The sequence below is a fragment of the Ranitomeya variabilis genome, chromosome 7 (genome assembly GCF_051348905.1).
Source record: "Ranitomeya variabilis isolate aRanVar5 chromosome 7, aRanVar5.hap1, whole genome shotgun sequence".
Lineage (NCBI taxonomy): Eukaryota > Metazoa > Chordata > Amphibia > Anura > Dendrobatidae > Ranitomeya > Ranitomeya variabilis.
Window position 1 is genome coordinate 179,993,698 of NC_135238.1, and position 27,715 is coordinate 180,021,412.

Sequence of the window (27,715 nt, forward strand, 5' to 3'; positions counted from 1 at the left end):
TTACCTTATCTTGATGTTGGACTGAAAGACCCTGGGTAATTCTAAAAATAGCTTATATGCCTTGGGTATAAAATGACTCAGAGTTCACAAACTGAGAGTCTGAAGTAACACAGAGCTACCAGCCAGACATTCTGCAAACCACCCAACAGACAAGAGAAAGGACTGCAGCCAATTCATCATGGCACCATCACCATCACCGATCTATGATTCTATAGGAAACAACCTAGGGGTTTTCGACTCTGGTTGGAAGGACACAGATCTGATCCAGTGACCATCTCTGCACCATGGATATGTTTGGAGAAAGCCAGGGTTGGGACCCGCTGGTCGCCTGGTTCCATGGAGATGGTCAGATAAGCCAGGTGGTGACTCTCGTGTCAACTGGCTTTGGACCTTGTATGGACTATATGGACAGTTCTTGGTCATCTCCCTATGCTTGTCGTTACCCCTTCTCTGTGCGTTCATCCACAGATGGAGTAGCGACCCTGGGAGCTCTGACATCATGTCATACTGGAAATTCATGGAGACGCAGTGATATTTTATATGCGCCCATGTGACCCTGGGAGCTCTAACATCGTGTTATACTGGAAATACATGGAGATGCAGTGATCTTTTATATGCGCCCATGTAACCAAACAATTCCAGTCATGGTGGGATTGTTCTGTTTGCTATTGTGTGCTGTGGTTGAATAAAGTATTGCCACACTGTTTTACCTTAACCCTGTGTTGTCTGTGTAGTGTATTGTCCACGGGGAGATAGAGCGGGCGTTCAGTGGTATGAGCCGTGGTCCATGCAGTCTTGCTAAAGACAGCCGGGCCAGCGGACGAGAGCACCCACTGACCCCGTTTCTCCACAGCAGCCACATACATTTTACTCTGGAACTTCTGTTTCAGAAGTTGACCGGGATCTATAGGGAAACCAGACTAGCTCTAGGACGGACATCCCCGGCTGGCTTCTCCCCACCTCCTTACAGGTGATTGATAGGTCTCTCCTGTGTGTGCATAGAGATCTGTCAAAAGAGTGGAGAGGGGTGTGGAAAGACCGGAAGAGGACTGCACCAGAATAGTACGGCCTCGGGCAACCAGGGTCCGACCCGCATAAATCCAATGGCAGTATCCCCATAAAACAATAGGGACACTTTACTCTAAGGAATATAATTAACATTCTATAAGCCCATCAAAAGAAACCGGGATTTTTGTGTACTCACAGTAAATCCTTTTCTTGGAGCCACTCATTGGGGGACACAGGACCATGTTCATGCTGTGTCCCCCAATGAGGCGAAGGAGAAAGGCATTTTTAGTATTTGCTCACCTGTTCCTTTATCAGATGCTCCACTTTTTCTGAAAGTAAATTTTTATCTCCAGAGCCATGGCGAATATCAGATTGAAGTTCCAATCTCAAATATTCTCTCTCGCTTTCCAACAATGCCTGCACGCTCTGCAGCAGGTCCCTTCTCCAGTCTAAGGTTGTACTTTCCTAGTATTAAAGTGAAGGAAAAAAAAAAAAAGGAGATTTTTGTTTACTTACCGTAAAATCTTTTTCTCCGAGCCATTCATTGGGGGACACAGGACCATGGGTGTATGCTTGCTGCCACTAGGAGGACACTAAGTAGACAGAAAGATTAACTCCTCCTCTGCAGTATACACCCCATCACTGGATACAATTTCAACCAGTTCGGTAGTAAAGCAGTAGGAGCATGAACAAAGACAACTATGTCAAAACCAAGAAGTAACAACAAGCCAAAACAGGCTAACAGGGTGGGTGCTGTGTCCCCCAATGAATGGCTCGGAGAAAAAGATTTTACGGTAAGTAAACAAAAATCTCCTTTTCTCCTACGCCTCATTGGGGGACACAGGACCATGGGACGTACAAAAGCAGTCCCTGGGTGGGGAGCAATATGCTAATACCCCATGTACCACTGGCTTACGGCTTAAGGAACTGCCGCTTGCAGAATACGCCTGCCAAGGGCGGCGTCTGCGGAAGAAATAGAATGAATGTGGTAATGCTTGGTAAAGGTGTGCAAACTGGACCACGTCGCAGCCTTGCAGACCTGTTGTGCCGACGCCTGATGCCGAATGGCCCACGAGGCGCCCACCGACCGAGTAGAATGAGCCTTGATCCCAGCTGGGATAGGCACACCCTTGACACGATAGGATTCTTGAATGGCTGACCGAATCCATTTTGCCAGAGTGGCTTTTGAAGCAGGAGAACCCCTCCTGGGCCCCTCTGGAAGTACGAACAGGACGTCTGACGTACGAAAGGGAGCCGTCCTCGAGACGTACCGACGAAGAGCTCTCACCACATCAAGAGTGTGTAGAGCCTTCTCGATGCGATGGACAGGTGTCGGGCAGAACGAAGGTAAAACAATCTCCTCATTTAGGTGGAAAGAGGAGACGACCTTGGGCAAAAAGGTGGGAGAGGTCCTCAATACCGCCTTGTCCGGATGAAAAATTAGGAAGGGAGGGCGGCAAGAGAGCGCAGCCAACTCCGAGACCCGTCTGATGGACGTGACGGCCACCAGGAAGACTACCTTCCAAGAAAGGAGGGTTAAGGAAACGTCCTGCAGCGGTTCGAAGGGAGCCTCCTGAAGTGCTCCGAGAACTAAGTTGAGATCCCACGGATCTAAGGGTGACCTGTAGGGAGGCGCCACACGGGAGACTCCCTGGAAAAAAGTTTTCACCGGCAACCTATTGGCAATCTTCCGCTGGAAAAGAACTGACAATGCCGAAACCTGACCCTTTAGGGAGCTAAGGGCAAGTCCCGACTCTAGTCCGGACTGAAGAAACTCCAGTATGGAAGGAACAGAAAACACTAGAGGGGACCGTCCCTGTGCCTCGCACCATGAGAAAAAAATTCGCCAGGTACGGTGATAAGCACGCATGGAAACAGGTTTCCTAGCTCTGATCATGGTGGAGGACACCCTGGGAGAGAAACCCGCTTGGCCTAGAATCCAGGACTCAACAGCCAGGCCGTCAAAGACAGGGCCCCTGAGTTCTGATGGTAAATTGGGCCCTGTGAAAGAAGATCCGCGCGATCTGGAAGACGCCAAGGGACGTCGGTTACCAGCTGAACCATTTCGGCGTACCATGCCCGACGCGGCCAGTCTGGCGCGACGAGAATCACTGGTACCCCCTCTGCCCTGATCTTTTTGATGACCCTCGGTAGTAGGGGAAGAGGAGGAAAAATGTACGGGAGTCGGAATTGGCGCCAAGGCAGGACCAGGGCGTCCACTCCGAGGGCCCGTGGGTCGAGGGACCGAGCAAGGAACTGAGGAACCTTGTTGTTCATCCTGGAAGCCATGAGATCCACATCCGGAGTCCCCCAGCGATGGCAAATCTGCTGGAAGACCTCCGGGTGGAGGGACCATTCTCCGGAGGCGATGCCCTGGCGGCTGAGGTAGTCCGCCGCCCAATTTTCCACACCTGGAATGTGGATCGCCGAGATGGTCGAATGGTTCGACTCCGCCCAATGGAGGATGTGAGACACCTCGAGCATGGCCGTCCTGCTGCGGGTTCCGCCCTGACGGTTGATATACGCCACGGCCGTGGCGTTGTCGGACTGGATTCTGACTGGATGACCTGCCAGAAGACGGTGAAACTGGTACAGTGCTAGCCTGATAGCTCGAATCTCGAGGATGTTGATGGCAAGGCGAGACTCTTGAGCGGACCACCGCCCCTGGGCTGTGTGATGGTTGAAGACCGCTCCCCAGCCTATGAGACTGGCATCGGTGGTCACCACCAGCCATCGTACTGGGAGAAAGGACCTTCCCTGAGTTAGGGAGGACTTCAGCGTCCACCACCTTAGGGTCTTCCTGACCCGAGGGGACAGGATAAATCGGCGATCGAGGGAGGACGGTTTGCCGTCCCAAGCCGACAAAAGTGCATGTTGCAGAGGACGGAGGTGAAACTGCGCAAATGGAACCGCTTCCATGGCCGCTACCATCTGTCCGAGAACTCGCATGCTGGCGCGAATGGAGTGGGATACTGGGCGAGAAAGACGCTGGGCTCCCTGCTGCAAGGCCAAAACCTTGTCTTGAGGGAGTATGACCAGACCGCGGGAAGTGTCTAGTATCATCCCCAGGAAGGAGATTTGTTGAGCCGGAATTGGAGAAGATTTTTCGAAATTTATCTTCCATCCCAGACGAGAAAGAGTATCCACCGTGAGAACGACGGACTCTTCGCACGCCGGGTAGGAAGGACCCTTTATTAGGAGGTCGTCCAAGTACGGAATTACCACCACTCCCCTGGAATGAAGAATGGCCATGGCAGCCGCCATGACCTTCGTAAAAACTCTGGGGGCGGTGGCGAGACCGAAGGGCAAGGCCACAAATTGGAAGTGTTCCCCGCAAAAGGCGAAGCGAAGGAACTGCTGATGCGGAGGGAAAATCGGTATGTGCAGGTAGGCATCCTTGATGTCTATGGATGCCAGGAATTCTCCCTTTTCCATAGACGCGACCACAGAACGGAGGGATTCCATCCTGAAGTGTCTGATTTTTATGAATCTGTTTAGTAGCTTCAGGTCTAGGATCGGACGAAGTGATCCGTCCTTCTTTGGGACCACGAACAGATTCGAATAGAAACCCTTGAATCTTTGTTCTAGGGGGACCGGAATGATGACTCCGTCCCTTTGTAGTGCCCGTATTGCCTGGAGAAATGCCGTGGTCTTTGACCTTTGAGGGCAAGATTGGAAGAAGCGTGTAGGGGGGAAGGAGGAAAATTCTATTTTGTATCCGGTGGACACCAGATCTCTGACCCACTCGTCGGAAACGACTGAGAGCCAGGTTTGATGGAACAAAAGTAGACGTCCGCCTACTTTGTCGGAGTCCACCGGATGGTGCAAGGAGTCATTGGGCGGAGGATCCCTGGGATGCTGATCCCTTAGATCCGGGAGGTTTAGGCCTGGGTCTCCAGTTACGATTAGGTCTGTAAGAGACCTGGGTGCCTCGGCCACCGCGCGAACCTCGGCCTGATGCGGGGGTAGGAGATGAGGAAGACCAGTTGGTATTGGGCCGAAACGGCCGAAATGGAGGTTGCTGCTGGTACCGAAAGGGCCGGGTAGGCTTTTGCTGGGGGAGAAATTTACTTTTCCCTCCGGTGGCATCCGAAATCATTTGGTCCAATTTTTCTCCAAATAACCGACCAGCCTGGTAAGGCAGGGCTGTTAGAGAACGTTTAGAAGCCGAATCTGCTCGCCAATCCCTGAGCCACAGGGCTCTCCTGATGGAGATTGCATTGGCGGCTGCCTGTGCAGCGCAATTAGCTGCGTCCATAGAGGCATTGACTATGAAGTCTCCGGCCTGCACTATCTGGTTAACCAGGATGCTGGCTTCTGGAGGTAAATCACTGGCTTGGATGTTAGAGGAAAGAGTCTCAGTCCAAGAGACCATAGCCTTAGCCACCCAGGAGGCGGCGAAGGATGGGAAGAGAGACGCTCCTGTGGCCTCGAAGGCGGAACGAGCCAGATGATCAATCTGGCGATCAGAGGGATTCTTAACTGAGGAACCGTCCGAAAGAGACAGGATGGTCTTGGACGCGAGGTGTGACACAGCAGGGTCCACCGAGGGAGACTGTAGCCAGTCTTTGACTAATTCCCGAGAAAAGGGGTATTTGGCCTCTATGAACTTTTGACCTATGAAGCGTTTATCTGGACGATCCCTATGTTTTTGTACAACCTCCTTGAAGTGAGGGTGAGTGACAAAAACCTTTTTAACCCGTTTAGTTTTTTTGAAAGACACCGCGTATTCGGGTTCCGATGCGGAGTCTTCAGTCACCTTCAGGGTCTGATTTACCGCCTCAATGAGAGAGTCGAGAGACTCCTGGAAGGAGGGGGGTTCCTGAACGTAGGAAATGTCGGACTCATATTCAGAGTCATCCGATTTAGGAGAAGGGGACCGAGAAGCAGAGCTTGCGGGTACTGAAGGGCCCGCTAGCTGATGGTCAGGGGATGAAACGCGAACACGTTTTTTAGAGCCCCGGGTGGAAAGTGACCGGTTACGCCCCCTGCTGGTAGACGAATCCATATCGTCGTCTGAATCCTCCACGGTCCGACCTGGAGGGGGGCCCCGGAGGGAGTCAATTGCCCTGGCTAGGGAAGCCACAGATCGTGACAGAGAGGTTGCCCACTCAGGGGGGCTAGGCTCTACCGGATCAACGGGAGCGGCATCGGCGACGGTACCGGCGTCGGCAGGGGGCGGCTGCACAGAGGGTGAGACGCAGTCTACACACAAAGGGTTAGAGTGGGCTCGGGGCAGGGCCGCATTGCAAGTGGCACATACAGTGAAAAACATTGTATGCTTCTTGTTACCCTTTTTTGTCTCCTTAGATTGAGACATAGTGCCTTGGGGACAGAGTGGGCAGTATGCGCAGGGAAGGGGTTAAGCTTTCTTGAAGCAGCTTACCCACGGTCCTTTCTGTGTCCCCAGAGAGAGATGGCGGTTCTGTTGCAGGAATTCTCCTTTGAGCGCTGCAGAAGCGTGGGCTCCGTACAGAGAGAGAGTGAGAATATGGCCCCCGAGATTTGGAGAGCGCTTCTCGTCCCAGACGAGAAGCGCCGGTGTAGGGGGCGGAGCTACGGCCGTGGGAGGAGATTTTTCCCCTGCGGCCTACTCCGGCTGAAGAAGCCGGGGACTAAATTTTTAGGGCCTGCCGACGAATGTGCGGCGGCGGCCGCGACGTAGCGCCGCCGAGCACCACCGACCCCCGGTCGGCGGTGCCTCTCCCTGGGGACCCGGACCGCAACGCTACCGCTAAGAAGGAGCAGGGGGGGTCCCCTGAAGGTACTTACAGCCCCTTGTCCCGGTTCTCACAGCGGACACCTCTGTGAAGATGTGCACTCAATCCATGCACCCAGGATGGGGATGGAGAGGCCCCTGATGCATCACGCTGCAGTGATGTGCACTCAATCCATGAGCAGAGGGGACTGCGGCACAATATCCCCTCCGGACTGCATTCTTCTTACATTGCTGTAAAGCAGGGTCCTGGAGGGGATTGGGGGAAAGCGGGACCGTATAGGAACCGTTGCCCTGGCGCAAACCTTTTGTGCGCCATACGTCGCAGGAGAGGGACGGGGAGGTATACTCGCCGTGCTCGCCTGTTGTTGGTTCGGGGGAGAGCGGACCTTATGAAAAAAAGGACCCGTCGCCCCCTTCACTCCGTTAAATAAAAAATTAAAAATTTACAGAAAATTCAAAATGAAAAATCAAAATAAATAAAGTTGGGGTCTGGAAAAAAGACCCAAGTGCCTCCTAAGACACTAAGCAAGAACTGGTTGAAATTGTATCCAGTGATGGGGTGTATACTACAGAGGAGGAGTTAATCTTTCTGTCTACTTAGTGTCCTCCTAGTGGCAGCAAGCATACACCCATGGTCCTGTGTCCCCCAATGAGGCGTAGGAGAAAACAAGTTATATTTACGAATGCATTCCCTTTGTAAACTTTGTTGATACAAAACACAAAATCGGGCCCAATGATTTTACTATGGCAGATTAATATGAACAATGGGGCAATTTAAGGCTAAAGATAAATATTACAATTTTATTACAATATATATATATATATATATATATATATATATATATATATATATATATATATATATATATATATATATATATATATATATATATATATATAGTAGAACTAACATACAATATGCGACTTTCAAAGTTTTCGGTAACGTTACAAAAGCCTGTACCTTGTCTCCTTTGTCAGCAGTCTGGGCTAATGCTGAACTCAGGGACTGGATGGTTTCTTGCAAACTTTGCTTCTCGTTTTGCCAAGTATCTATCTTGATTGCAAGGACAGAACTGTCTGGGGTGGTGGACTTAACCAGGGGACGTTCAGACAACTCAAGGATTTTGCAGCTTTCCTCATGCACCATATTCAACATTCTCTGCACAGATACAAAAATTTGCAGTGCAGTTACGTCAGAACATAAAACCATTTTAAAAGCATTAAGGGGTTGTCCACTTTCACAGAAGATTTTACTGCAGGCGGAGCTACAAAAAACAACAACAAAAAAAAAACAATGAAATGACAGACAGCACTGCAAACTACAGAGTTCAGCGACTGCCCGTGTAAACTGCAAGCGATCCGCTCAGAACTACAGAGTTGAGTTGTCTGCAGCGATGTTGACATGATGTCAGCACCGGAAGCAGCAGTAGAGTCTCAGCACTGAACCCGGGGAGGGTCCGTTAAGTTAAATATTTGGGTTTTTTGGATTTTCTTTTGTACAGTACTAACAGCTTATAGGAAAAAACTTTTCTGAAAGGTGACAACCATTTAGACATGCATAAAGAACAGCTTTAAATGAAGGTTTACCTGCAATTGTGGAGATAGCCCAGTGGTGCCCAGAGAGTCCATCTTTTGTTTAATATCATCCAGGTTCTCCATATAATTTAGTTCGGACTTGGTGCCAAGTTCAGATCTGTAATCTACAAACAAACCCATTTTCAGTATTGCCAGACTATTCATTTTCAGAATTCTCAATTGACAGGTAAAATCTGTCCTCAGTGAATACAGATTTTCCCATGTTACTGAGATAAGAGATGACAGTCGGTGCTCAAAGTTCCACAGAGAACAGGAACGGTCGATTCAGGAGAACTTGCAACAGAAGGCCTGTCCACCTTTAGTTACTAGTAAGATATTACAAAGTTGCTGATTTCCATGTGTACTAGTTATTTATTGAATAAAAATTAAAATGAAGATAACTCTTCACTGTTGCGTTTCAGAGAAAACGTATTTTCAATTAGACCATTTTTTATTGTGAAAGATATCAAGATGGGGTCACAGTTAAATTTTGCTTTTAGAAACCATTAAAACTAAATAAAAACAAATAAAAACACATTTAAGTTATTGCAAACCAAATAAAAACTGATTCATATTAACATTCATTGTAGGAATCATCGAAAACATACTTTCAATAGGGTCCGCTATGGAAACTAGTCCCCCTGCCCAGGTCTCTACATACACACAGGTGGGAGATCTGTCAAACAAGCTGAACGGCGTATAGAAAAGTCAGGGGGTCCCCACACGCCGACTAGTCTTCTCCGTTACTTTTTTTTGCCAACCCTGGGTTCTGTAGTATTTCACAGTAAAACATACTGAATATAATTGCAAGGAAGGAGCAGGACCCCATTTTGTACTGCCCATGGTTTTGGTAGATTTAGGGTTTAAATTACCCAGTTCATCAGACTTTTCAGAATCCATCCGATCGTCCCTGGAGCTTCTCAGGTCATCATCACAAGAGCCACAATCTGTGTGTCCTTCACCTCTTAGCTGAAAAAAACATTCAGTTATACATTATTTGGTTGGACATTGCAGCTACTAAAAGAAGACCATGAATACACAAGCTATATACATACACTTACTGGACTGGCCCTCTGTGCTGAGAAATTGCTTTCCGATAAAGATGGAGTGCTGGATCCTAAAAGATCACAATGTTCAGGTCTTTTGATACAAGTAGATTTCGATCTCGTAAGTTCCACACTTGGGGCAATACTCAGTTCAGAGAAGGGTGTGAATGCCCCCAAGCTGTGAACGGCTTCCTCTTGTTTTCGAACCATTTCGGGGGAGTCCCAAGTGCTCGAGTCTGTGAGGCTCTCCGAGAAGCTTGTCGCTTTTCCTGGTCTTGACGGGTCAGGGTTATGCTTCAGATCAAAGTTCTCTTCTGGTAAAGCTCCTGACATCAGGACAATCATGGCTTCTTGGCTCACTAGAGCATCTTGCAATTTCTTAACCTGAGTACCAAGTTTCTGGGAATGTGTCTGCAACTCTGCCACACAAATCTCTCGTTTCTGTTTAAAAATTTTAAAAAAGGGAGATAAGAAAAAAAAAATTAGTAATTGTATAAAAGATAATGGCAATACGTTATAGAATAGGAAAGGCAATCAGAAGACCTGGTCTCTACCGAGCAAAAACAGTTAACTAAAGTGTGGGCACAAATAAGTAGCAGAATAGTACTGAACACCCAACTAGTGCATGCACTTACTGGCGTCTTACCACCGAAACGCTCAAGCCGATTGGTTGGCTCATCTAGCCAATCGCATGTGCAATAGATCCAGTTTTAAACATATAATGTCTTTCCAGGGCCACTGTAACTTGAAAGTACTAAGAACCTCAGGAGACCTCACTACATTGTAAATCATTATCATTTTAAGTTTGCACCTGAAGCTGCTGAAAAACATCTTGGGCTTTTGCTTCTCTTCGCTCACACTCTGCATATAATTCTTCTAGTTCCTGCTTCATATTGGCAAGCTGAGTCTGAGCACCATGAAGATCGGCTTCTCTCAAACTTGCCAAATTCTCTGCAGTTTGCAACTGCTTCTTAAGAGAAACCTGATGGTTTAATGACACAACAGAAGACATTTCTGCATTAAAGTGGACTTTGAAATCTTGTGACGGAATAGCATTTCGTAGATTTGTTTTCTTTTCAGACATGACCACAAAGGGAAAAAAAAAAAGCCATTTAAAAACTTCATGAAAATGACATTCATTAACGTCAAATCAAAATGCAATCGTTGCAATATTAACACAAACCGTTTTTATCAATTGATCCATTTGTGCATGAAATCGAGACGTGGATACTTCAGAATGGCTTGTTGGATTGCTGTACTGCATAGGGCAGTGTTCCCCAACTCATCCTCAAGAGCCACCAACAGGCCATGTTTTCAGGATTTCCTTGGTATTGCACAGGTGGTGGAATTATTGCCTGTGTAAGAGATACAATTATCACCTGGGGAACACCAAGGAAAGCCTGAAAACATGACCTGTTGGCGGCTCTTGAGGACTGGAGTTGGGACACACTGGATTAGGGTTTCCTTTGGGTGCATAGAGATGACTGTATTCTACAGCTGCAATATCCGGTATGACCGTAGAACCAAGAGCTTCATAGCTGCTCATTAGTGATGAGCGAGTGTACTAGTTGCTCGGGTTTTCCTGAGCACGCTCGGGTGATCTCTGAGTATTTGTTAGTGTTCGGAGATTTAGTTTTCATCGCAGCAGCTGAATGATTTACAGCTATTACCCAGCCTTACATGTGGGGGTTGCCTGGTTGCTAGGGAATCCCCACATGTAATCAAGCTGGCTAATAGCTGTAAATCATTCAGCTGCGGCGATGAAAACAATCTCTGAGCAGTCATAAATACTCGGAGACCACCCGAGCGTGCTCAGGAAAACCCGAGCAACAAGTATACTCGCTCATCACTACTGCTAATGAGTACAGTCATCCACTGATGCTACCTGAATAGTTACTCCTGACTAGAGTTGGTGCAAATAGATTTGGAGAACTCGGTCCATCAGCACAATCAGTAATCTATGACCACTGGAAGGGAGCCATCTCCTACCTCTCAGCATCTGTGACTCTTGATTAGCCAGCTTTGCAACGACAGTCATCATGATAAAGTCATATGCACATGTGACTACGTACCAGACCAGCTAATCAAAAGAGCCGCGGATGCCAAGAGGTACAAGGACGTTCTTGGGGCTCCCATCATATATTAAAGGGGTTATCCTAAATGTATTATTTTTTTGTGTATGGGGCTAAGAAATAGCAGGCAGGTAGTTGCCGACTATCTGCCTGTTTTGCATGGGACCGTCTTTGCCAGCAATTCCCCAGCTTCATTTCATCTCTCAGAGCAGCTTTTCCTCTTCCGTTCTGCTCTGTTGACACAGGGTTACTACACTCATCATGCTGATTGACAGCCAACTACTCGCAGTTTGCCAGCAGGGAGCCAGCTGTCAATCAGCAAGACATCGGCAGAGACACCTCATCAACAGAGCAGAGTGGAAGAGAAGACTCTGCTCTGTCGACATTATATCAACTGCAGAATCGCCGGCAGGTGCAGTCTGTGTCTGCTTTCAGCTGGCAAAAATTGCCGCTCGGGAAAACAGGCAGGAAGTAAGAAACTACTTGCTTGTTAGTTCTTAGCCCCAAAAGCAAAAAAAAGTCCCGAATAACCCCTTTAAATGACATGGCTGCACAAATGGATCCTGTGAATCGATTCGCACACTACTCATGACTCGAGCATTAGAAATACAATCAGATGTATTGGAGTAGGAGCACAACAATAGTCCATTGAAGGAAAGAGAATAAGGGTACCGTCACAGAGTGCAATTTTCATCGCTACGACGGCACGATCTGTGACGTCGCAGCGTCGTATGATTATCGCTCCAGCGTCGTAGACTGCGGTCACACTTTGCAATCACGGCGCTGGAGCGATGCCGAAGTCCCCGGGTAACCAGGGTAAACATCGGGTTACTAAGCGCAGGGCCGCGCTTAGTAACCCGATGTTTACCCTGGTTACCAGCGTAAACGTAAAAAAAACAAACAGTACATACTCACATTCCGGTGTCTGTCCCCCGGTGTTCTGCTTCTCTGCACTGTGTAAGCACAGCGGCCGGAAAGCAGAGCGGTGACGTCACCGCTGTGCTCGCTTTCCGGCCGGCAGGCGCTCACAGTGCAGAGAAGCTGAGACGCCGGGGGACAGACACCGGAATGTGAGTATGTACTGTTTGTTTTTTTTACGTTTACGCTGGTAACCAGGGTAAACATCGGGTTACTAAGCGCGGCCCTGCGCTTAGTTACCCGATGTTTACCCTGGTTACAAGCGAACACATCGCTGGATCGGTGTCACACACAACGATCCAGCGATGTCAGCGGGTGATCAAGCGACGAAAGAAAGTTCCAAACGATCTGCTACGACGTACGATTCTCAGCGTGATGTCTGATCGCAGTAGCGTGTCAGTCATAACGATATCGCTAGAACGTCACGAATCGTGCCGTCGTAGCGATGAAAATGGCACTGTGTGACGGTACCCTAAGGAAGAAAAAGAAACAATGGCTCACCAATTGAGGCACTGCATTCAACTCCATGAATTCATCCTCAGTTTGTGTCTGTACCTCTTCAGTGAGGATCTTCGTCTTCTCTTCCCAATCGCTGTGAAGCTGCTTCAGATACTGTATTTCTCGCCTGTTCTCCTCCTCTCTCTCTTTTTGTTCACTGGAACATTTTGAGATGACATTTTTAAGGGAAATAGTCTCTTCTTGCAGTTTTTGCAGGTCCACTTTGGTGGCTTCTAGAGATCGTGCACTATGAGCCAGTTGATTCTCATATTCTGTTTGATCGGCTGCATTTTGCTCTTGCATGGTCTGAACTAATAGTTCTTTGTCCATAAGGAAACCATCCTTTTCCCGCAACCTATCCTGCAGTTCTTGCAGCTGAGAGGAGAGGCTGGAAATGTGTTCTTCTCGCTCTGAAAAACGACTCCAGAGAAGCTCGTTCTCCTCCTGCAGATTCCTATGTTGCACTTGCAGAGTCTCTAGAGATTGCTCATGTTGCCTGCAGGACTGCTGGACATTGAGCAAATTTCTTTCCAGGACCTCAATTTCAGTGATGTGAAGAGCAACTTTCTCTTCCAGTTCTTGTTGTAAAGATTCCGGTTCAGTCCCATGTGTGTGTTCAGTGTCCTCTCGCCCTTCTCCTCCTTGTAATTTTTTAGCTCCTTTTCTCAGTTCCCGCTGTAAGTTTTCCACTTCTCCAAAGCCCAGCTGATCCAGACTTTCTTGACTGTCACTGATTTCATGCCTGTTTGGATCCAACTGTTCAAGCTCTTTTTGCAATTTTTCAATCACTTCATGAAGCTGCTCGATTTCTTCTTCCTTGTCCTTGCGTAATCGGTCTAGGTCGCTGCGAAGAAGCTCAACAAGTGATCTTAATTCCTCCATTTCTGCAGATTCAGAACATGTTGCCTGAATTTGGGAAGAAATGCGATTTTTACTTTCTTGAAGCCTAGCATGATACACCACAATGGCAATGAAACATTACTGAAAGTTTATTAAACGGATACAGCTGTGGAGCACAAATCTGGGAGACAAAGTCTGTCAATGGCCACACATCAGAGAGCTTCAATATTCAATATAGGGAACACACACATGCCCAAACGAGCTGATGGAAGTACTAATACAAAATGCTATTAAAGGATTAAATGCATAGAAGAGGCGAAGAGAAGGCATCACTGTATGTGTATGACATTCTGCTGTACCTGGGACACCCGAAAGGGATATTGGACATTTATAGAAGTGGTGGTTGATTTATGTTGACATCCTGGCCTTGGAATAAAATGAAATCTGTCAGCATGGTTTTGCTACCTCCTCTGAGAGCAGTGTAATGTAAGCAAAGAGAAGCCAAATCTAACGATGTATCAATTAGGTTACTGGACACAATCAGAGCTTTTAGATTTAGAATGAAGCAGAGCTGAGAAAGCTAACCTCGCCCACACAAGGCTCTGTATGTACAAAGTGCATAGACAGTGAGCTGCCTATCACAGGATGGGGCGTTGCTGGACGAGTCCAGCAATGTTAATCTCTTCGTGATAAATCCTTCACGGTCAGTAGACCGCACGCAAGTGACAAGTGACAACCCTGAATTCTGTGTCTCAGCCGCCATCTCCTGCTGTCTTCAGATTACATAGAAACAATCTGCTGACAGATTTCGCTTTAAGTAGTTAAGCAGGAGAAAATGGCGAAGCTTTAATGGAAATGATTAAGGGCACAGCTAGCTTGGAAATGGAGTGCATGCAATAAAGGAGGAGGCTGGTGGACTGCTTATTTTGCAGCATTGTAGAATAAAAGGCAATAAATTAAAGGAAAAAAAAAAGACATACTGGAGGTCATTAAGAGTTAATAAGGGGGTTGTCCAGTATTGGGCATTTCTTTTAATGGAAAATAATTGAAACATCAGATGTAGGATACACTAGAAGCATTGCACAAGATGGAGGAACATTCAGTCAACACCAGTTTTTACACCATTTTTACTACTTTTTGAAAAATGAGGGCAGATTAGCAGAACGGGGGACTGGGTAAGCATAGCCAAATAAATTTCATCCTTAAAGTACCCTTAAAAAAAAAAAAAAATACAATAAACAAACCAAAAAAAAAAACCAAATGTAACCCACTCCACCACTGGAATCCATGTTTTCCATTGGCACACAGTTGTTGAAAGAAGCAACAAATGTATTATTTTAAGCTTAAAAAGAAAAAAAAAAGGTTATTCTCATGGGTCCTCTACTGGAGCACAAAGCTCCCCTGCCATGCAGCTTCCCGTGCCTTCCTGAAGATTGACAGTAAGAACTAGTGCCATAGTTACATCGCCAATCCAAACTTCGCATTCTCCGATGATACAGCAGCATCGGAGGAGCGCAGGGAAACTAAGGGTGGCTGGATCATGCTCTCCAGCAATTCAGTGCTTTATTGAAAAGAGCTTGTAAGCACTGCACATGCCCGGTCACACTGTCAGACGACAGCGGTTGCTGGCGACAAAGACCATGTCCACTAATGGGAACCGGTAACTGAATAGAAAAAGTCACCACCCTTATGACTGACAGAAAAGGTATGTGAGGGAATCCTCTGATGATATAATGTTTGGTTTTTTTGTAATCCTAATACTTGGAGATTTTCTTTGACAAAAACATGTTCGTGGTGCACATTGCTTCACCAACTCCACACTGGGACCAGGTTAACAGCTAAAAATGAGGTGACAGGTTCACTTTAAACAAGATAAAAAATCTTGGGAAAGGCGAGGATGTCTAATAAAATTTTTAACTGCAAATTTGATTGTTTTTACAAGCACTTAGCAATTTTAAATTATTTATAAAGACACGACTCCTTTAAATTAATTTGGCATGTCAAACTCCAGCGCACTCATCGAGACTAACGTCTGAAACACTAATCTCGATAGAGAGACCTTTAAGTTAACACTAAAGCTTCCAAAACAAACATACAATGTTATAAACAAGCTGCTGGTATACAATGTGGCACTCGCCTCTTGTTGCAATCGTAAGATCTGCTCATTCAAGTGGTCAATTTCTTGATTCTTCTCCTGAAGCAGCGCCTGCGGAAGTTGCAAGGTAGAGCTAGCACCATCTTCACATTTTCTGGAGTGCATGGTACACACTTCATCCTAATACAAAAATAAAGATGGTTACACCTAAAAACAGCAAACATAATACGTCATTTGTACTGCTAACTATAGACTCGCCTTTAACCGCAAATACTCCTCCTGGGCTTGCTGCACCGCTCGCTCATACTGTTTGCGCTGGACGTCAAGCTGCATGTTCAGTTGGAAGACTTCCTCCGTTTTATTCATCAGTTCTTCTCTAAATTGTTCTAGCTGCTCAACCAAACTCTCAGCCTGAATAGAAAGTACACGTGGCAATAAGGAAAAGCCAATGGTTTGGAATAGTTTCCCAGAAGACCAGTCATGTCTAACAGGGTTAAGAGGTATGCAAAGTAGAACCACAAAAAGCCTAGTTTTATTCAACCCCAATTTTCAGGTTTCCCTTAAAATGAGAAAAAGTACCTCCTTCTCCTTTCTTTGCAGGGCCTCCCGCTCTGCCTGAAGCTCTTGTTTTAGGAAAGGGTTAGGATCTCCTTCCACAGGTACTCTATGGCGGGCTTCATCAAGCTTGGTTTGGAGGGCAGAGATCTGCAGAACATTACTAAACTGCTGCTGTTCTAACGCTTCCTTGTCCTTAATGGTGAAGAGAAATGACTCATTAAAGTAGTTCCATAGCCAAAAAGCAAACATTTAAAAAAAAATAAATAAATATCATCAGACTATTCCTTCTCCATTATCAGTAGAAACAGGTTTGTCACCAGTCATACTTTTAGAAAGTGGTATGAGTCTGAAGGATGGATAAGTTATAAGAGTCATTTATGCACCAAATATTAAAGGAGTTTTCCAGGCTGCTGCTAAAAATCTGCCAAGATTGCAGACTTCTGAATCCTGAGTGCGTTACTTGGGCTCAGACTACGCTCTGACCAGTTACATATTGACTCCTTCTGCTCCCATTACCCAACAACCAGAAGACTCACACTAAAGCAGAGCGTCTGCAGCAGCAGCATCCTTCTACTCCTACTCATCAGGTAACAGTTACAAAAGAGCCTAAAGACATTAGTTCTTCCTTCCATGGTCCCAGAAGTGTGGAAGACATATTGCAAAATATGAACACCCCCACCATCATGTACTAGGAAGTTCTTAAAAGGGGTTGGTCTACATCTTAAATGGGTAAAATTGCAAAAACAAGCAACTTTACCCTAGTTCACGCTTTATTAAAAATACTCTCAAGATGGGAACGATTTTAAGCAGGAAACCTTGAGGCAGGGGAGTGGTCCTCGCCCGTTTATGATACAACTATTATTCATGTGGGTTAATTCATAGATTGCAGATTTTATTTCAGATGGAAAACGCAGACATCAGGTGGGGAAAGTGTGAACACTGCCTTACCTGCATAATTTCCTTCTCCATCTTCTGCATTTTTTGCAATTCTGCTTCCAGATGGCTACACTTCTTGGCTGCATCAGCATTACTCAGGACAGCCTGCTCCAGCTCTTGTATTCGGATCATCATCTTATCTATTTCTTCATTCCTCTCTGTAATCTGTTCCTCCAAATGTTCTCTTCCTTGAAGCAGAAGTTTGCAGTCGTCCGCCTTCTCTTTCACGCGAGCCTCCAAACTTTCAATCTGTAGAAGACATTGGTTGCAGATCTATTCATTTAGGAACAGCGCAAAGAACTAAACTAAAGCAATTAAAAAACAGGGAATGCCATGCAGGACTGTCATGGTAAAGCAAACACAGACGTGTATCTACTACTGAGCGCAATCATGCAGGAAATTACTGGGTGCATGGGAGAACATATGGAACAATTAGTCATTAAGCAAGAATTTTCGATGTCGACATGACCAATCATACCTGAGCACCACAGTCATGGACCTGTAGCACAGTACAAAATGAGGAGAGAAAAACAAACACTATATTAACATTTAAGTGACTAGATTGTGTAACCAGCATCAGAAAAAAGCCACAAAACAAAGTACAAAATAAAAAAAGATAAGAAAAAATGAACAGCAACCTCTTATAAGATTATCCCCATAATAATAATAATAATTTTATTTATATAGCGCCAACATATTCCGCAGCGCTTTACAACTTATAGAGGGGACTTGTACAGACAACAGACATTACAGCATAACAGAAATCACAGTTCAAAACAGATACCAGGAGGAATGAGGGCCCTGCTCGCAAGCTTACAATCTATGAGGAAAAGGGGAGACACAAGAGGTGGATGGTGACAATTGCTTTAGTTATTTGGACCAGCCATAGTGTAAGGCTCGGGTGTTCATGTAAAGCTGCATGAACCAGTTAACTGCCTAAGTATGTAACAGTACAGACACAGAGGCTATTAACTGCATAAAGTGTATGAGAACATGATGGAGGAACGTGATTATGTTGTTGTTTTTTATTAATAGGCCACACAGGGATAATTAGGTTAATGCGTTGAGGCGGTAGGCCAATCTGAACAAATGAGTTTTTAGTGCACGCTTAAAACTGTGGGGATTGGGGATTAATTGTATTAACCTAGGTAGTGCATTCCAAAGAATCGGCGCCGCACGTGTAAAGTCTTGGAGACGGGAGTGGGAGGTTCTGATTATTGAGGATGCTAACCTGACGTCATTAGCGGAGCGGAGGGCACGGGTAGGTTGGTAGACTGAGACCAGAGAGGAGATGTAGGGTGGTGCTGAGCCATGGAGTGCTTTGTGGATGAGGGTAGTAGTTTTGTACTGGATTCTGGATTGGATGGGTAGCCAGTGTAATGACTGGCACAAGGTAGAGGCATCGGTGTAACGGTTGGCGAGGAATATGATCCTGGCAGCAGCATTCAGGACAGATTGGAGCGGGGAGAGTCTGGTAAGAGGGAGGCCGATTAGTAGAGAGTTACAATAGTCCAGACGAGAATGAATAAGTGAGACAGTAAGAGTTTTTGCAGAGTCGAAAGTAAGAAAAGGGCGAATTCTGGAAATGTTTTTGAGATGCAGATAAGAAGAGCGAGCCAGTGATCGGATGTGGGGGGTGAATGAAAGCTCGGAATCAAGGATGACTCCAAGGCAGCGGGCATGTTGCTTTGGAGTAATGGTGGAACCGCACACAGAGATGGCAATGTCGGGCAAAGGTAGGTTTGTAGAGGGAGAGAACACGAGGAGTTCAGTTTTTGACAGGTTCAGTTTCAGATAGAGGGAGGACATGATGTTAGAGACAGCGGTAAGACAATCACTGGTGTTTTCTAAAAAGGTCGGCGTGATAACAGGAGAAGAGGTATATAATTGGGTGTCGTCAGCATAGAGATGGTACTGGAAACCAAATCTACTGATTGTTTGTCCAATAGGGGCAGTATACAAAGAGAAGAGGAGGGGGCCTAGGACTGATCCTTGAGGAACCCCAACAGTAAGGGGAAGGTGAGAGGAGGAGGAACCAGCAAAACAAACAGTGAAGGATCGGCCAGAGAGATAGGAGGAGAACCAAGAGAGAACGGTGTCCTTGAGGCCGATGGAGCGGAGCATAGTGAGGAGGAGCTGATGATCCACAGTGTCGAATGCTGCGGAGAGATCCAAGAGAATTAGCATGGAATAGTGACCATTAGATTTAGCTGTTAGTAGGTCATTAGAGACTTTAGTGAGGGCAGTTTCAGTAGAGTATAAAGAGCGGAAACCAGATTGAAGAGGGTCGAGAAGAGAATTATCTGAGAGATAGCGGGTAAGACGGGAGTGGACCAGGCGTTCCAGGAGTTTAGAGATGAAGGGAAGATTAGAGACAGGTCTATAATTAGCGGCACAATTTTGATCGAGGGAGGGCTTTTTAAGTAGTGGATGTATGATGGCATGCTTAAATGAGGAGGGAAAAATACCGGAAGTGAGGGAAAGGTTGAATATTTTTGTTAGGTGAGAGGTGACAGCTGGGGAAAGGGACTGGAGGAGATGCGACGGAATGGGGTCGCTGGTGCAAGTGGTCGGGCGAGAAGATGCAAGGAGCCTGCTTACTTCTTCTTCTGTAACTGGTTCAAAGTCAGAGAGTGAACTAGATGCAGTGGGGGAGGGAGGACAGTGCTTGGTATGAAGAGATTGGGAAATGATTTCCTGTCGAATGTGGTCAATTTTTTCTTTGAAGTAATTGGCCAGATCGTCAGCGTGGAGATCTGTGGTTGGGGCCTGCTCTCTTGGGTTGAGTAGGGACCGGAAAGTGTCAAAGAGACGTTTAGGGTTATTGGACAGCGAGGTGATGAGGGTGTTGAAATAGGTTTGTTTGGAGAGGTGAAGGGCAGTGTTGTATGTTTTTAACATGAACTTATAATGGATGAAATCTTCGGGCAGATTAGATTTTCTCCACAGACGTTCGGCGCACCTGGAGCACCGCTGCAGGAAACGTGTTTGCAGCGTGTGCCACGGTTGTCGCCGTCTGTGCCAAGTTGTTCTATGTATAGGAGGTGCAGCTTCTTCCAGGGCACTTTGCAGGGTTTCATTGTAATGCTTCAGAGCAGAATCAGGACAAGAGATGGAGGAGATTGGGGCCAATGAAGACTGCAAGTTCTTCATAAGTTTCTGGGTGTTAATGGCCTGTATGTTTCTATAAGTGTGGAAAGTGGGGATGACCTGAGCGGGATGGCAGTTCTTGATAGAGAATGAAAGAAGGTTGTGGTCAGAGAGCGGGAGAGGGGAGTTTGTGAAATCATCCAGTGAGCAAAGCCGGGAGAAGACCAAATCAAGGGAGTTTCCATCATCATGTGTTGGAGAGTTAGTATGCTGCGAGAGGCCGAAAGAGGAGGTTAGAGATAAAAGGTGAGAAGCAGATGGGGAGAGGGGAGAAGCAATTGGGATATTGAAATCACCCATGATGAGGGTGGGGGTGTCATAAGAGAGAAAGTGTGGAAGCCAGGTGGCAAAATGATCCAGGAACTGGTGAGAGGGGCCAGGAGGACGATACACCACCGCCACTCGCATGGAGAAGGGGACGTAGAATCTGACAGCATGGACCTCAAAGGAAGGGAATACAAGTGAGGGTACTTGGGGGATAACTTGGAAGGTACATTTGGGTGAAAGGAGCAGACCAACGCCTCCACCTGCTCTGTTGTCTGATCTTGGGGTATGAGAAAAGTGTAGTCCACCAAATGAGAGAGCAGCAGCAGCGGTGGTGTCTGACTGCTGGATCCAGGTTTCAGTAAGAGCCAGGAGATTAAGAGAGTTAGAAAGGAAGAAGTCATGAATGAAGGAGAGTTTATTACACACAACTCTATTATCCCCATCCCCATAGATGGATATTGTTGGATGGTGATTGCAAAAACAAGGACTTTAGCAATTTCACTACAAACTAATATTTGCAGCCATTCAGATATTTAGTTTTCTTTTGATCACAGCTTGTTGCCAAAGGGTCCGACCAATGCTGCGGTCTAGCCTTTAAGCACTGCTCTAAAGCTGGACAGACAATCATGCGATCACGGCGCGATTATTTGCCGTGGTCGCATGACTGACATGACGTACATGTACTGCATCAGTCAGGAAGTCCTACCCGATCATGATGTACGTTTACTGCAAATGTTGGGGAGAGGGTTAAAGTCTCTTCTGATCTTTATTCTTTTTAATATAAAAAGGTTAGTCTTCATAAAGGTGTGACCTCAACAAAGTATAATTCTACATAACCCAAGTTTGTACACAATAAATTGCACCAAATCTTGGTAATGCCCTTGTAGCTGAGCCTTTACCAGACTTTTTTTTTAATACCAAAACAAAAAAAACAACCAAACCATGCAATATGGTCAGTTACTGTTGCATCACATGCTATAAACACTTGAGCTCCTGTTACTCACTCCATGTGATTTGGTGTCTCCGTGACTCTTCACTGCCTGCTTCAGCTGCTCCTCCAGCTTCTGAATCTCTTGCTGGAACTCGTCTCTCTCGTGCTCTCGCTCCATGGCTTGCTCCTAAAAGGAAATACAACATGCAAGTATCAGATCAGCAGGTATAGCAGAATTCTGTCATTATTGATATACATTACAGTTTAGCCAGTAAATGGTATTTTCCAGCAATCTACGGGTCTGACAATTAGCTGCATGGTGTCCATCATCAGAGGACATAAGGATTATGGGGGTATCGCTTACATCCATGAACTGCCTTTGACTCTTCAGTTGTTTCTCTAGAGACTGGATTTGCTGTTGTAGGTCAGTCATTATATTGGTTTTTCTCATCAGCTCCTGGTTACGAGACATTTGCTCCTCCACTTCCATTTCCAACATTTTCATTTGGGAAATCAAGTTGGAGCGGTCCTGCTTTGCTTGACAGTGCAACTCTAGCTCTTCTTTCAACAACCGTTCGGTTTCTTTCAGGAGCTCTGAAAAATATGAAAAAACAAATTACATCTCATCAAGGATGCAGGGGAAGTCACTGCAGCCATAGTCTCCTTCCTTGCACATTACACATCTTTAATATGATTTTAAATGCACTGTGTCCATTCTACCCCATCACTCATTCATACATCTGTTAAATGATGAGAGATAACATAGAAGTTTTTTTTCCACTTTAAAAGGGGGATTTTTCAAACTTTAACACCCCCCACAAAAACAGCCTATACTCCCCTACTGCACCAACGCCGAGTCTCCCGAGGCTCATGTGACATCAAGTGCTGCTAGTTAGCTGCTGTGCATGCATTTTCTTTGGACAACCTTTCACATCAGCGGGAGGTGTGAGCACTGCAGCCCATTAACAACCGCCGATTGGCTGCAGGGCTCACATGACACTGTCAGACGAGCCTCGGGAGACCTGGCGCCAACATTTGCAGGAAAGGCACCAGTACAGGAGGAGAGTATGTAAAATAGGGGGCAGGTCAATGAGGGATCAGTGACCTTTCAAGCAGTCTGCATTATGAATACCTAATCAGAGCACCACATGTAGACCCCCCACAGATCACCCCGGAGCACGAGCATATCATTAGCTCAAAACTGAAAATAAAGATTAAACAACAACCACAAGACAGATTTCATCAACCAAAATAACATTATAATCAGTATATCAGTGCCGAGCTGAAAGTGCCTAGGCTACTGTGCACAAACCTGCTCACAGGTTCCCTTTAAGAAGGGGCTGTCCGAGTAGTAGACGACCCTTAATTACTATTCACAAGTTGGCTAGCAGGAGCAGTTACAGTTTCTTTCAATGCCAAATACTTTGTATACTAAGACTCTCCTCTCACCAGCGTCAATGTCACTGTCAGACAAGACTTCCTGCAGTCTCTGCAGCACTTCCTTTTCTTTTCCAGATACGCAGGGTTCTTGTGTAAGGATCTTCACCTGCTCACGGGATTTTTCTAGTTCAACTGCGAGTCGGTGCTCTGAACCTTCCTTTGACACCAGAGCCTCTTCTAATGTAGCCTTCTCAAGAGCAAAACCATCAACAAGTCCTGTGTCATACAATAAGATAAAGTTATCTCCGTTTCATTAGTACATTGAGGAAAAGTGTTCAAGAAAACAACAACTCTGTTAGCGCTCAATTTTATCATAATATTTCTCAGAACACCTCAAATAGTCAGCAAAACTCAACAATATCAGTGGAATGAGCCAAAAATCGAATGTGTATGGAGGTCTCCTGACTCAGACATTTTCTTGGGGGAGCGAATGATCTGCTCTGATGAATTTCAGTGACCGATACTTTTTTCTCTAGTAGTTTCGCTGCCGTCAGAGGAGTCACATACGGCGCTTGTCAAAGCTGAACATTCTGCGTATGAGTTATTGGCTGATTGCTAGCTGACGTGTATCGGGGCTCCATACCTTGGGATTTATGCAGCTCCAACTGCAGTTCGTTTTTTTCCTCCGTCTCCTTTGCCAACTGTTTCAGCAGCTCCTGATTCTGAATCACCACTTGGGCCATGTCCTGGTTCCCGCTTTTAAATTCGTCCTCAAAACATTTCTGCATTTCGCGGGTCTGTTCTAACTGGAATATATTTTAATGGTACCATATCAAAATAATGGTAACTGTTCCCTCTATAAAATCTTTTACAAAACTCTACTTCTACATTACTTCCATAAAGAAGCGGCTTCCTACCTGAAGAGCAGAATCGGTAACCATGTCCAGAAGTCTCTCTACGGCGGCACGTAAACGGTGGCCCATGCGAACGATCTTCTCCTCGTTCTCCAGACCGACTTCCAAACTACCGAGCACACTGTCACACAGATATTCGGAGAGGTCATAGCCCTCATCAGAAGACATCAGACTGTGCTCCGTCATAGTCTCACAATCAGGGCTCAGGCGGTTTTTATCTAGAATGTAATAGATTTCACACTGAATTGTTTCTCATTAGCAGAAGAATAGTGGTCTAGTAAGAAGTAGCACATTTATTGTGCTGCAAAAATAGTGTAAACAGCTGTAAAAAAAAAGTAAACTACATTGGGTACATAATACATTTACACAAGTTACTGAATGCTAGAAACAATATTCCCTCCTTACACCATATTATGGCTAATACAGAAAGCTGGGATTTTGTCCCACAAAACATAGCATTATACAGCCAGCCCCATGGCTTCTAAACACACTAACTGGGCTTATTGACAGTGGCCTTGTGAGAACCCCTTTACGTATAGTCTAGTAATGGAGCCAGACATTACAGAAGACAAAACCCCCCTTAAAAATTTGCCAATTCAAATTAGTTAAAAAAAAAAAAAAAGGGGTAGTGAAAGCTAGACGTCCTCCAGAGTTGGAGCTACTCTTCCCAGACCTGATTACGGTATCTTCCTGGGAAAATTGCAACTCAAGTTAAAACATGAACAGATGAGAAGGCTACCTAATGATTTTGCCAAGTTGTCCATTGTTCTTTCATCATCGGTTTGAGACAGGCTGTTGTCCAAGCAGAGACCAATCTTTTTACTAATTAAATCCTCAGTCACCAGAGTGCTTTTAAGGACATCAGCAAAAATCTTAAGAAGACGCTGGCAGGAATCTTGCAGCTTCCTCCTAGTAGGCACACAATGAAATGGTTACTGACAACATCGACAAACGCATTTAAAGGGCCACTGTCACCCCCTCCAGCCGTTATAAACTAAAAGAGCCACCTTGTGCAGCAGTAATGCTGCAGTCTAACAAGGTGGCTCTTTTAGTTTTTGCTTTAGTTATTCCCTCAATAAAGCGTTTTAAAATTTGCCCTAAATACCTGTCTTTGTACCTGGAGGCGGTCCGAAGCCTCCTCTGTGAAGCTCCCAACTGCCGTCACTCTTCTCTTCTGGGGCTATGGTCGCCGCCCCCTTCGCGCTGTTTTTCTTCAATCCGGCGCCTGCGCTGTGCATGCCTGCCTGGGACAGGCGCAGTCTTCATTGTCCGTCATAGGTCAGATGCAGGGTGCCTGACTGCGCCTGTGCGGGCAGTGCGGCCACCCTGTTGCTGAATCCCCGCCCCGCACTGTGTTATTCATTATGCACAGTGCGGGGCTGGGGTTCCTGGACATGCGCACTGCGCTGTTCAGACGGTCCCCCGCCTTCCAGCGTTGTTATTTGCGGCTGTTCCAAACGCCTGCAAGGATACCTGTATATTCCGGGCTGGAAGGCGGGGGACCGGGGGAGCGTCTGAACAGCGCAGTGCGCATGTCCAGGAACCCCAGCCCCGCACTGTGCATAATGAATAACAGTGCGGGGCGGGGATTCAGCAACAGGGTGGCCGCACTGCCCGCACAGGCGCAGTCAGGCACCCTGCATCCGAGCTATGACGGACAATGAAGACTGCGCCTGCCCCAGGCAGGCACGCACAGCGCAGGAGCCGGATTTAAGAAAAACAGCGCGAAGGGGGCGCCGACCACATCCCCAGAAGAGATGAGTGACGGCAGTTGGGAGCTTTACAGAGGAGGCTTCGGACCGCCTCCAGGTACAAAGACAGGTATTTAGGGCAAATTTTAAAACGCTTTATTGAGGGAATAGCTGAAGCAAAAACTAAAAGAGCCACCTTGTTAGACTGCAGCATTACTGCTGCACAAGGTGGCTCTTTTAGTTTATAACGGCTGGAGGGGGTGACAGTGGCCCTTTAATGGGGTTAAAACGGTTTCAAAATGTGAGTCCATGTGAAAACCTCTCTTCAGAGTAGGGAGACCGATTAATCTCTCGGCCTATGTGACAAGCTGCACTTCTGAGGCTGTCTATAGAAAAATTAAAACTAAAATTTCCCACAACTGTAAAAGAAAAAAAAAAAAAACACATCCTGAAGTCATACACTGATCTAATGCACTAGGCAAAACAATTACAAAACTGAACATTAGGTTCTTAGTTTAACATTAAACTAAATTTGACTTACTACTCAGTCTTCCGTCCCAGTCTTGGAGCTGCTACACAGCAAGTGTCAACCTGAACAATCACCATTATCTCTATACAGCTAGAATATTTTCATTTTCTCAATAACCATAAACATACACCGATACATATAGAATCTAATTTATTATTGTCCACATCAACCACCAGAATGCAATCTTGTCTTTTTTTCAAAGCCTCTAGAAGAATATAAGCCAAGATCCGATTTTCATGATTATCGAAAACATTTCTTTTAACTTTGCTTAAATTAGATTATTCTACGATGTCTAGAACCCATCACTTCAGTAACGGAGGGAAATGGCGACCATGACGTTATGACCCATACAATGGGCGAGATTCATGCACGATCAGCAGGTGTGGGTCACGTGCAGAATACCTGTCGATCATGCATGCGTCTCGGCAGGTCTATCAGTCATAATACAAATGTTTCTTAGAATGCACGCGTCTCGGCAGATGTAACGTCATTGTTCATTTCCAACACAGAATCGAGGGGCTCTGAACATTGCCACATAATCCCCTTTAAACAGAAAATATCTGAATTTGTATAAATACCAACAAAGGCCAATTGCTAATAAACCTTAACCTTGGAGACGAAGTAACCCAGCCGTGTACTCACCGCTCCTGCTGTGCGGCATGCACATCAGATTGCAGCATTGCCACCAAGTGCTCTCCTTCCTGGTTTTCCCGCTCTCTCCTCTGCACGAGAACATCCATTTGGGATTGAGACGCATCCATGTCCTTCGTTAAAGAGGAGACTTTATCCTGCAGCTGAACATTACGGATCATAGAGAAAATGGACAGAAAACTGATCATGACCCAAACATGTTACCCCTTGCATTAAAGTTGCTCTTCAAGACCATCTAATAAAAGTGGTCCACAAGTAGTTATTGCTTTCCATTCTCTATTGCAGGTTCTAGAAAGTTATTGGGGCTAAAATGTTACGTGCTAACAAGTTTTTGCAAACTTAAAGCTGGCAGAAAGCAGTCAGCCGGCACTGCTCGCTGGTGAATGCAGCTTCACTTCTCGACCAGTCACCGAGACAACAGCTTGGAAGCTCAAGAAACCAAAACACAAGACGCAGACACCTCCCTGCCCAGAGATTCCTTTTACATGTAAAGTGAATAATTTAACAGTCTGACACCTTTAAACATAAGAGTTTCAGGCATTACATGATGGCAGCATTAGGTGAAAAAAAAAAAAACACAAACAGGCACACATCAGAAGGGTCTCCTAAGCCGAGCTCCTCCAGAATAAAACAGGTCCCAATATAGAAGACTTGGGGAAAGAAAACTCCAGACAGGACATGATGCAAACCATGTGGCAGGTGCAAAGAGTTACATTCACAATGAGATACATCTGCTGCGCTTTTGTACTGAAGAATAAATATCTGACTATTTCCGCTCATCAGATTACAGCACTCGATCCAAAATTGGTTTTTCTTTTCAATAGAAGCAAAAAAAAAAAAAAAAAAATCACATGGCATATATGGTGGGATGGGACCGTGAGGACATTAATGAGGCAGAACCTTCACGCTGGAGTCAATATTCACATGTTCCATAGTA

At 45.9% G+C, this 27,715-nt stretch overlaps 1 protein-coding gene across 3 annotated transcripts in view; it reads right to left on the bottom strand.

Moving 5' to 3' along the window:
- PCNT (pericentrin) overlaps positions 1–27,715 on the bottom strand; it is a 117,700-nt gene that overhangs the window by 32,798 nt on the left and 57,187 nt on the right. For 2 of the 3 annotated variants that reach the window (XM_077272405.1, XM_077272403.1), the window contains 18 exons: positions 26,770–26,921; positions 24,647–24,816; positions 23,911–24,125; positions 23,637–23,799; positions 23,063–23,269; positions 21,978–22,207; positions 21,687–21,800; positions 17,278–17,514; positions 16,351–16,521; positions 16,030–16,182; positions 15,814–15,951; positions 12,840–13,742; positions 10,160–10,330; positions 9,358–9,789; positions 9,175–9,271; positions 8,315–8,427; positions 7,689–7,886; positions 1,309–1,473 (listed from right to left, as the gene is read on the bottom strand). In XM_077272405.1, coding sequence (XP_077128520.1) covers positions 1,309–1,473; positions 7,689–7,886; positions 8,315–8,427; positions 9,175–9,271; positions 9,358–9,789; positions 10,160–10,330; positions 12,840–13,742; positions 15,814–15,951; positions 16,030–16,182; positions 16,351–16,521; positions 17,278–17,514; positions 21,687–21,800; positions 21,978–22,207; positions 23,063–23,269; positions 23,637–23,799; positions 23,911–24,125; positions 24,647–24,816; positions 26,770–26,921 — 4,029 coding nt within the window. The remainder of the gene's footprint in view (positions 1–1,308; positions 1,474–7,688; positions 7,887–8,314; positions 8,428–9,174; positions 9,272–9,357; positions 9,790–10,159; positions 10,331–12,839; positions 13,743–15,813; positions 15,952–16,029; positions 16,183–16,350; positions 16,522–17,277; positions 17,515–21,686; positions 21,801–21,977; positions 22,208–23,062; positions 23,270–23,636; positions 23,800–23,910; positions 24,126–24,646; positions 24,817–26,769; positions 26,922–27,715) is intronic. The other variant, XM_077272404.1, reaches the window with a different exon arrangement.